A 12,080-nucleotide genomic window follows, 5' to 3' on the forward strand; every position below is an offset into this window, starting at 1 on the left:
TTGATATTGAAATATTATTATGGCATTACTTGAGTTGCCCCAAAGAAGAATACCGTATGAGAGTATAGAATGAAATAAAGAGAAGTAAGATATTTTCAATAAGTTTAGATTGTAGCTCTTGAAACTCTCATAAGAAGAACGTTTCGTCGTTACTGCGGCAGACACCATCAGTGGAGGATGAAGGATATATCTCTAAGTGTAAGTCAGTCCTTGCTGAGGTTACATATCGAAGTTTAGGTCAGTTTTGCTGAGACTTCAAGATATAATCTTCGTCTTCGCAGTCAACATATATTTCACTGATGATGCCTGTCGCATCAGTAGACAGAACGTTTGATACTTTGAGTTTCATTTGACTAGGGTCTACCAGCACGAATTTTATTCTCTTCAATTGTGACTCCGTCCTTGAAAGCCTATGTTCTTATGCTGAGTTCTATTGTCTACAATGGAATCACATTTTTTTATAATGAATATATTTTGGTATCCCTCTTTCCTATCAATAACCCAATTTTTCCATATTGAAAAAAAACAGTTTCAAAATTACATCGCCCATATCATAGTAGGTTGCTCTACATTCATCCACTTGTGTGCAATAGGGCCTGGAAATCTTATGAAATGATATTCTGCAAAGAGTTTGTATTCACCTTCAAGATTAATACACTTTTATGTTCAAACCGATTCTCAAAACGGTTTTACCAGACACATTTTTCGTTTAAATTAAAATAACAAAAAAGTCCTGAGTGGGATAAATTTAAACGCTAGTATAATTCAAATCATAACAAAGTTTAAACTGAGAAGTTTATGAAATTCAAGTTAACTAAACTCCAATTATAACCTTTTTACCTAACATGGAGGTCTTTATTTAATTCACGGATGTATTGAATTGAGCTAATCACTGCAGGTGTAGAAGAAGTCAGTGAGTAATGAATTTCCCTAGTTCGGACTTCCATTGTCTACTATATAAAATGATTTGAAATCCCTGAAACAAGTAAAAAAGAATTAAAAAGAATAGTTGAAAATAACAATTATATTAAGCAACAATAAACCTGAAATGAAATGATAGGGAAATAACCTACAAGTAAAAATATAATAATTGAATAAATAAAAATTAAAGGAATGAAAAAAGAAAATAATAAAAAAAAATAAAAAAGTGTAGAGATGGTCTGCTATTCCTGATTTGCAAATCAGGAATAGCAAATCATGTTTGGACCCATCAACACAACATCGAGTGGTCCCAAGCTGAGATCTTGCACAGAGAGGAACATTGGTTCAGGATAAAATTTAAGGAAGCCGCATACATGTTGTCCAACAACGTATTCAGCCAGGCCAGCGTAGATATACGAAACATATGGAAACCCATCATCAAACGAAAAATGACCAACTCCCGCCAAAACGGTCATCTCTCACGGAATCAGTGAAGCGGAAAATGGAAAGTAGAGAAAGTGAAAGTATTTCAACGGCCTATAAAATAGTCATCTCTCGGAGGAATCAGTCCAGTCATCACCCGAAGACGATTGTAGATACCAACAATCGAAACGTCGTGAACTAACGTGACTTGGAATCTACACTTTTTTATTATTTTCTTTTTTCATTCCTTTAATTTTTATTTATTCAATTATTATATTTCTACTTGTAGGTTATTTCACTATCATTTCATTTCAGGTTTATTGTTGCTTAATATAATTGTTATTTTCAACTATTCTTTTTCAATTATTCTTTTTTACTTGTTTCAGGGATTTCAAATCATTTTATATAGTAGACAATGGAAGTCCGAACTAGTGAAATTCATCACGAAACATTGTCAATCACCTTCAAACAATCAGTGAGTAATATCATATTGATCACAAATATTTTTTATATTTGTATATCAATTCATATATATATTTATATATATATATATATATATATATATATATATATATTTGTTGAATTTGTTGAGCACTGTTGTTTTTTCAATTCGAGCCGATAGTTGATTGAACAGTTTGATCTTGAATATAATTGAGTCCCTAACTAGGGAGCTCGTAGGAATAAGCAGGTCTATATATCTGCAGATTGTCATAGTTTTTCGAGTGTAACTGTTTAACGATTTTATGCAAGCAGAAACCTTCTAAGTATTACAGGATCCAATGATTTTCTGACTATTGATCTTTGTTCATACTAGTAATCCGACCTCAGATAGCAGCAAATGCCTACATTTTTTTCTGTCATGTTTCACATCACCTTGTAACAGATAATAATTACCTTTGATAAAATTCATTTAAACAAAAGTAGGTTTACAACTATCCATTTTTAGTTGAAATAGGTACATACCTATCTACCTAAACACAACACAACCAACACGACTGTAACCTTTGTTTATCATGTGTGTCGCATCAGTTTGTGAGGCTGCTTGAATTTATTTCAATTCTGCAATAACTTTTGAGATATTAATTTGAATTGTATGATGTGAAGGGCAATTATAATTTACATGAAATACACAAGGTTACTAAGTACTTATTTGATAAGATACAATATAATAAGATATACATATCCTTCCAATTATCACACTGTTCTGTTTTTAAAATCTGTTTTTTCCGTTAACCAGCTGTCGCACCCCTACGAACGACAACCCTCAGAAGTCGAAACTTGTGCGAGCTAAGGATTAACGATGTCTTACCTTTTAACGTGTGATTTCTAACAAGGGTTGGACGATAGCAAGTGAAAATCGATCGTTCAGACTAGAGCTTAAACCACCGACCAAGACGGCAGTCAATTCGAGTGAGTGAACAAAGCACTCACGTCGAACCGCCTGGCTACCGACCGACCGACACTATATTTACCTATTATTTTATACATTAAAATGGGTGTAGTTATCTATCCTTAAAAAATTCACATATGCCATCGCCAACCTTTTGTAGACCTATGAAAAAAGAACAATATGTAGTGAATTTTTTTTGTTGTGTCTCAAAGGGATTAGGCAGCGTTTTCGACAAAAACTCTCTGGGTAGCACCACCGCCCTGATTTCTTATGTAAAATGTAATGTTCCAAATTCAGAAAAATCATTTTTGAATTATTCACACAAATTTTTCTCTTGAATCATCCCAACCATTGGTGAAAACCATATGCGAATTCGTTTGGTAGTTTTGGAGTTTATCACTTTCAGACAGACACGCTGGGGACTTTGATTTATGAATTTCATTTGTTTGGACTTCCATTGTCTGATATTATATAAAATGATTTGAAATTCCTGAAAGAACTAATAAAAAAAAAGAAGAATTGAAAAAGAATAGCTGAAAATAACAATTATATTAAGCAAAAAAAAACCTGAAATGAAATAACAGTGAAATAAAACACAAGTAAAAGTTGAACAAAAAATAAAAAATTGAAATGAAAAATTAAGAGATTCCAAGCCAAGTTACTTCATGACGTTTCGATTGTTAATATCCACAATCGTCTTCGGGTGATGACTCGACTAATTCCTCTGAGAGATAACTATTTATGGGTCATTCGAGTACTTTCACTTATCTCCACTTTCCTTTTTCCGCTTCACCGGTTTAGCGGGAGTTGGCCATTTTTCGCTTGATTATGGGTTTCCATTTGCGTATCTCTACGCTAGCTTGGCTGAATACATTATTGGACAACATGTTTGTGCCTTCTTTGAATTTCCTTCTAAACTAATGTTCCTTCCTGTGCATGATTTCAGCTTGGGACCACTCGATGTTATGTTGATGAGTCCAAATATGCTCTGCTATTCCTGATTTGCTGCTTTCCCTTCGTATGTTTCTTGGGCTCGGGAATGCGAACTTTCAATGACCTCTTAGTTTCACCAATATAGGATTTTCCGCACTCACAGGGTATTCGGTAAATGCAATTCTTGCAATCGCAGTCCGCTTTTGGTGGCCTGGTTTTCGTGAGGCTGCTACGGATAGTGTTTCCGGATCTGCTTCAGAACCTGCTTCATAACCAACCCCCGCCAAACGGTCATCTCCCGCTAAACCGGTGAAGCGGAAAAAAGAAAGGGGAGATAAGTGAAAGTACTCGAATGACCCATAAGTAGTCAGTCATCTCTCAGAGGAATTAGTCCAGTCATCACCTGAAGACTATTGTGGATACCAACAATCGAATCGTCGTGAAGTAACTTGGCTTGGAATCTCTTAATTTTTTATTTTTATTTTTTGTTCAATTGTTCAATTTTTATTTTATTTCACTGTTATTTCATTTCAGGTTTTTTTTTTGCTTAATATAATTGTTATTTTCAGCAATTTTTTTTGATTCTTTTTATTTTTAATTAGTTCTATCTGGGATTTCAAATGATTTTATATAATCAGGCAATGGAAGTCCGAACTAATGAAATTCATCATGAAACATCGTCAATCACCTTCAAACTTTGTTTTATATTATACCGATTGTTCACTAGTTCATATGAGAATAGGATTATTTAAAAAAGTTTCAAGAAATTACATAATATTGAAACAAAATCTGTAGATGATAATTATGGATGCATCAAAATTTTTGAGTGTCGGGTAGAATCACGCAATGTCCCAGATTTGGAGGAATGTGTTGCTTTCTACAATAAAGATATGAAACATGTAGTCTTTCACCAGGAAACTTGAGATTTTGTCAGGTCCAAATTATAAGTTTGTTTCTCAATTTTACTAATCTTGAATTACACCTTGAGTACACGATTCATAATGGGTTTAATGAACTTTTCTTTGGAGTACCAATAAAATTAAACTTTTTTTTTCTTGAAACAAGACAGTCAAACGACAACTTAAACCATGAACAGACATCATTACAAATATTAAAATGAAAAAAAAATTGTCACATTTCCTCACTATTCATGTTTCCATTTCTCCTAATAACCTATTTATCAACCCTAGATACGAAGTAAACGATAAGGGACAAGTGCTTCTGGAGCATCATTTATCTCCTGCTTGCGGATTGGATGTGAAAATTTTGAAAGGTGTCGACATAGCCACAACAGTGACCGGCTTAGCCTCAGGAGGAGTTTTCATCGCTGCTGCCATTCCTTTTATTACTGTTGCACCAGCAGTGTTGATTGCGGCTGGGGCCTTTGGGATTGGTACGGGAGTATATGCAATTGGACGAAGCATCCATACTCTCATTGACAGATCAAAACACAAAGAGGTAAGTTGAAATAGCAGGTTAGGTCAAGTCCAAAATGACTAAGTCAATTTGACACTCTAACCCGCAGGGGTTTATTGTGGCTCACACCTATTTAATTTTGATGAAATAAGCCCAGCTTCTCAGAGTACCCTGTTAGTAAACCTGTTTGGCAGTGTAGGTCATCCCTGCTGTCTTACGATTTTTTGGTGACATACTTCGAAGGATGTATCAATCCATTGGAAGATTTTGCCCGAAGGCTGAAACTCTTCTTGCAAACCGGGTATTCAATGCTTCTTCAACAACATGTATAAATGACAGGTTCTGATCTGATTAAACCTTTGCAGCACCCTTGTGAAGCAGTTAGCAGCTTCATTACCTTGTGGCCAGAAATGAAGATCAGATATTTTTTTGAAATTCAATACCAACTTGGATTTTGCTTGGTAAGAGCCAAATACTTGAGCAGACACTTTTCCGGGCTATCCAGCTATCCAAGAATATATTTATTGATTTATAAATGAGATTGGTTTTTGACAATGTCTTCAAACATCAATCAGTGGCGAAGAGTTCTGCCTGAAATATGTTTCAATTCAAATGATTATTTTATTTGGTACTTAGTCTCCCTGAAGTACTGTAGATTCCCATTTTTTCATGACATCCATTCAATAATCTTGTTCCCTCTTCTAATTTGTACAGGTGCTTTCTTGAATATTTTCCACATTCTTCTAGATATAATTTGAATTGTTCATTTGCATAAAACATAACAAGCTGTCTGGCCTTTTGTTGTTGTCTGTCCCTTTGTTGTATTACCTGCAGCTAAGGTCTCCATTATACAGCCCCATTTTGTTCACGTGTTTTCTGAATAGACAAATCCAATGAGTTGCTCTGTAATTATGCTGAGCTAATTTCAGCCCTGTGGAAGCAGATCTGTAGATTTGTTCTCATACGGTTCCTTTTCAAAGGTTTTCCTGTGTATGTGTCACAGGTCTTTTTTTCCTCTTCTTATGTTTCTCATTGACCTATTTTATGATCTGGCATTATATATGAGGCGCTAATAATTCGTTAGTTTATTTTTATTATTTCTATTATATTGTCACGAAATATAACAGTTCTATGGTTGCAATATTCTTGAAATTGTTAACTCGCACATCTAAAATTTATAAGACATTAGGTGGGTGTATGGGTTACATATAACTATCTATTTTTAGTCACAGGTAACTATCAGTTATTTGAGTTCATAAAATACGCCTTCATATAATCTTATTTATTAAGCAAATCCATTTTGAGTTATTGAGGCGAACAAAGTTTTATGTTTTAAAATGCCATTCATTAGAACTTCTCCATCATCCATCAATTATCGTCTTGAATTCTTTATTGTTCAAATTACCCTGAGAAACTCTTCTTGATCCAGATGATTTTGAGAAAAAAGTTTTTTTGATTTCTACTTCTCGATCTTCATACAGAAATTGTGTGGAACTTCCAAAGAAAGGAATAAAGCAATTAGTTTCAAAATAAACTCTTTACATTGATGCGTAGATCATGCATAGAAGTTACTTTCAGATACAAACTGAAAGGAAAATCTCTCTTGAAACAATTACTTTCATATGAACATTAAATTACACAAAAAAAGTACCTTTGAAAAAAAAATTTTTTTATATTAGCATTGAATTAAAAGAATATCTCTTTTTTCTATTCAGTTTGTACTTTAAACATTCGTTATGGAATTGAATCGGTTATCATTCATAGGAATGCTACACAATATAATGTATGTATGAAAGTTTTTGGCTTTCTACTACTCCATCTTGATACAAAAAAAAGATGAGGGAATCTTCCAAAGAAAGGAAGGAAGTAATCAATTTGAAAATAAGTAACTCCATACATGGATGTGTAGATCATGCAAAGAAGTAAGTTTCAGACACAAACTGAAAGAAAGTCCTCCTGAAACAGCTACTTTCATAATAATAATAATAATATTTATTTATCCTTTGAGACGTTAACAACGTATAGGACATGTCAGTACAACACGTTAAAATAGAAAATAAACATACATTAAGATAAAATATCTCAGTAGTTTTAAAGTATAAAATGTATAAAATATAAAGAAAAAAAACAAGATTAGTCAAAATTCGATGTATAATAAAATAATAAAATCTGGATGAAAGTCTGGACCGCAATCAGCTAAAGTCGTCTAAAAGGAATTCACTGACACTGTAATAAGCCTTAGACAGGAGCAAATTTTTAACTTCTCTTTTAAATGACATCAAACTCATGGTTTTAAAGTGATCAGGTAGGTGATTGAATAATTTTATTCCCATATATTTGGGTGACTGTTCAAATTTAGAGGATCTGTGTCTAGGAATACTTAACAATTTTCCATTTCTGGTTGAGTAACTGTGGTAAGAAGAATTTGTGTTATATTTTGTTAAATTATCGTGGATGTATAATAAGCATTTAAATATGTAAATACAAGGGAATGGCAGGATTTGATATGATATGAAGTGCTGTTTGCACGATTCTCTCCATGGGATATCAAATAATTTTCTGATAATTTTTTTTTGGGAAATAAAAACCCTATCTTTGTTGGTGGCATATCCCCAAAGAACCACATTGTAGCTTAAAATATTTTATGCAAGGGCATAAAATATTTTATTCTCGAGAGAGCATAGTACGCTTGGTTAACTTTTTTACAAGTGACTGTAATGTGTTCAGACCATCTTAAGCAATCATCCACATAGACACCTAGAAATTTTGTGAAATTCGTTGATACCAATTCCACCCCTCTAATATCAAAGACAGTAGGCTGTTTATCAAGACCGATGGAAGAACTAAAATGGATACATTTTGTTTTATTCAAGTTAACAATCAGATTGTTTAACTTGCACCAATCTAAGAAGTGTGTTATAAACCTTTCCGTTGATGACTTTAATTCCTCTAGGCTGTGTGCTGACACTGCTAACGAGGTATCGTCAGCAAAGAGAGTGAGACTATTGTTGTTGATGTTGAAGTATTTGGGTAGATCATTGACGAATAATAGAAAGATAAGCGGTCCCAGGACAGAGCCTTGAGGAACTCCTGAACTGATTGGTTGAGGATCAGATAGTGTATCTTTTATTTTGACCAACATTGTACGGTCTGAAAGAAAATGTTTGAGCCATTGCAAAAATACACCCCTAAATCCTAGATTAAAAAGTTTGGTTTCAATGAAGTCATAAGATAGACAGTCAAATGCACGTGAGAGGTCAAAAAATATTCCTGCCACGTGCATACCATTGTCTAGGGAGTTATAGATGATTTCAGCAAAACTACAGGCAGCTGACTGTGTGGACTTACCTTTACGAAAACCGTGCTGGCAGTCAGTAAGAATCTTAAAATTCAACAAAAAGTTAGCCATTCTCTCGTTAACTAGTTTCTCAAAGATTTTTGAGAAAATACTCAAAAGAGCGATAGGACGATAGTTAGTCACATCTGATGTTTCTTTACTTTTGTGAATGGGAATAATAATGGCCGTCTTCAAGAGTGATGGAAATTTGCCGGTTGTGATAGACTGATTGAACAGGTGAGCTAGATGCTTAGAGATCAATACCCCATTTTCTTTTATGATTCTTACTGAGATATTGTCGTGTCCTGTGCTTTTTTTATTTTTTAAACCATTTATAATATCGATAACTTCCTCTTCAGTTATTGGCGCAAAGAAGAATGTGTTTGTTAAAATGTTGGAAGATGTGCATATAGATGATCTATTGCTACCTAAATGTTTTTGTAAGTTATCTTCTACTACTGATGAGAAGTAATCACCGAAAGTATTAGCCACCCTTTTTTTATCAGTGATCAACTCATTGCCATGGTTGAGAATGATGTCAAATTGTTTTTTCCCTCTACCCATTTCCTTGTTAACTAGGTTCCAGACTATATAAACAATATATAAAAAATATAAAGTTTCAATATAATCTTCAATAGCAAAGTTTCGGAATATGACACTTGTCTTATTGCTTCATTAGCACCTTTCTGGATATTACAAGGTGAAGCAATCATTCCATTCATAACATTACAACAATATCATCACAGTATTATTCACAATGCCGCGAGCGAGAAGATTGAATTTTCCACTACTAAACAATATTGCAAATAGACTGCGGAATATTGAGAATCAGTCCACTACAAATGAAGAGGAGATCATATAAAGAATCGCTTGTTCAGTGTTGCTAGGCCCACTATTTTCTTATTAGATCTCCTGTTGTACTCAAACGATTATTATTACATCGAAAACCTTTCAATTCCTTTATGCTCCTCTTTAAGTCTCCCTGGAGCCAGAAGGTTGGAGCTTCACATATTTTGCGATACCAGCAGAAAAACTTTTGATACTTCCGCCTAGCTGAGTATATTCACCCTCGAATGGGTGAAATGCACTTGCATAATAAAATAAGCAAGATTGGTTCTGAAACTGCTAATTTATTTGCTGAACATTTATCATCTGTATACGTTAAGTCAGACAATCATATTTCGGATATAAGGTATTATTGTATTGTTAATGTCAAAAAGTGTAAAGTATCAGTGAGTGAAGTGTTTGATAAAATCTCAAACTCGAAAGATAGTGTTTGCTGGGGTCCTGATGGAATCCCTTCATACTTTTTGAAGAGGTGCATCTACTCTGTGAGTATTCCAATACATTTAATTTTTTATATGTCTCTGGATCAAAGTATTTTTCCAGATTTTTTTTGATTTTTTTTTGGAAGTATAGCTTTATAAGAACAATCTTGTTGAGGATATCTGAAATTATAGAGGTATTTGTTTACAGTCTTGTTTGCCTAAAATGCTGGACTCTTTTTACTATCTATTCAAAATAAAATCTTAAATGCTTTCGAAAAGGGGTATTAGGTTCACTCTATCTACACAGACTTCTCGAAAGCATTTGATAGAGTAAAGCATAGAGAAGGCATATGGCATCACTGGTAATCTACTTAACTGGCTCCATAGCTTCTTAACTGGTAGGTATCAATAGGTTAAAATTGGCAATTATATTTCAGATAGTATTGAAGTTCATCCTGGGTTCCCTGGGTCAATGACATTGCCCTAAGTATAGAGTATTCTCAATTTCTATTATTCGCTGACGATTTAAATATTTTCAAAGTTATTAAAAATTAAATTAATTGCCATGAACTTCAGAGTGATATCAATAACCTTGTACATTGATGCAATTCCAATGGAATGGATCTGAACCTCAATAAATGCTTCTTTATAAATTACAACAGAAATCATACATCCATTGATTTTTCATAATCTATCAATTCATTAGACCTCGAAGGGGGGGGGGAAACTATTGTTTTCTCAACACATCATAATGATCTCCCTGAAAGCACACAAGATGCTAGGTTACATCAAGAGAGTATCCAGAGACCTCTCAAACTTGGAATATGCGTCAGTGGTATGGAATCCTTACTATCAGACTTGTATTAATATGCTGGAAACAGTTCAACACACACAGTTCTGCATACAAATTAGGAATCCATGTGGACAATTATGACTATGATTATCCAGCCCTATGTTTATCTTTGAATATAACTACTGTTGTGAACAGAAGAATTGAAACTGACCTATGCTTTTTGTTCAAGTTTGCTAGCTGGTGAAGTTTTTTTCCCAGAGCTCCCGTCTCAATGTGAGACGGGAGCTCTGTACCCCTGGTACTAGGTCGAATGACCTAGTACCAGGGGTACTAGGGGAACTATGGATTCCACAGCCCTTTAACAAGAATGGTAAGGAATGTCATTTAAGTAGATTTGAACTACTTCGGCATACCCTTTTCTACTTTCAGACGAGAACTAAAAAATATAAAAGAAAAAGATATACACTTGACTCAATGATACTGTTTGAATGTGTGATCTTATTTTATTAGGAGTATATTAATGTTTCTGTGTAGTGAATGTCTATTTTAGACCACAATTTTGAAACAAATGTACATATATGGCTTTATATTATATATATATATATATATATATATATATATATATATATATATATATATATATATATATATATATATAGATAGATAGATAAGTACTTTTTGATCATTCCCATATTGATTTCAATTTAAGAGCCATACAGCTGTTTCAGCCTATTGGGCATCGTCAGTACCGGACAGGCAGTCCTCGATTGAAGACAAAATGAGAAAAACCAAGAAAGTACTTGATAAAAATAGCTGCGTAAACGCAAGCGAAACATAAGTGGAACCACCTATTGGTGTGACACCCAAGTCAACTTGCCAAGTTTTTATGTCAGTGTTGGTGGTTTGACCAATCAACCGACAACTGCGGTGGCAGATATTTGGGAAGCTAACCTGAAATGCCATATGGAATTATTTTCCAGCAGCTTGACTGCATTAAGCTTTTTAGATTTTATATATGTAGGACTGGAATTTTATATAACTTCTACAATGCTGTAATGGACATTACAGCAATAATTAATAAATAAATAAAATAAGACTTTGGAAGATTAATAGAGAGAATGAGAGAAAAACTACTTCATGAGAAGGATGTTATATTTCTATGGAACATATTCTATATATATAGCTGTTTCCAATAGATATTTTTTCGTTGATGAAAAATAACCTTTGACATTTTTTTTCACAAAATGATCAGGCATACTTGGAGACTGGGTGTAAATAAAATTATCTAAAAGAACAATTCATTCAGGCCAGTCTCAACTTACCCACGCTGTAGGCTAATGGACTGGCACCTATCAGAAAACAACTACTCCCCTGGCTGAAACCACGCAGGGAGTTGGATTACAGGTGTCAGTGCAGGACTTTTCACAGAAGCCATTCCTCCATATGCTGTTGGCGATACAACTGCCGGAATCGATTTTCAATAACTGGAACATACTTGCAGACCGGTTTCGGGCTATTTGGCCACTCGTCAATGCAAGGTAGTGTCTATCATCAACATGAAGTCGATGATTTCTCATAATCAAAAATCGAATTCCTTCC

The 12,080-nt window shown here is 34.0% G+C and overlaps 1 protein-coding gene across 4 annotated transcripts in view; it reads left to right on the forward strand.

Annotated features, from left to right (window-relative positions):
* Positions 1 to 12,080, forward strand: part of LOC111512325 (uncharacterized) — a 107,228-nt gene that overhangs the window by 65,137 nt on the left and 30,011 nt on the right. For all 4 annotated transcript variants that reach the window (XM_074186251.1, XM_074186253.1, XM_074186250.1 and 1 more), the window contains exon 7: positions 4,858 to 5,125. In XM_074186251.1, coding sequence (XP_074042352.1) covers positions 4,858 to 5,125 — 268 coding nt within the window. The remainder of the gene's footprint in view (positions 1 to 4,857; positions 5,126 to 12,080) is intronic.

This window comes from Leptinotarsa decemlineata, unplaced genomic scaffold (genome assembly GCF_025532065.1).
Source record: "Leptinotarsa decemlineata unplaced genomic scaffold, Ldec_3_MD MMD2_tig00078422_RagTag_RagTag, whole genome shotgun sequence".
NCBI lineage: Eukaryota > Metazoa > Arthropoda > Insecta > Coleoptera > Chrysomelidae > Leptinotarsa > Leptinotarsa decemlineata.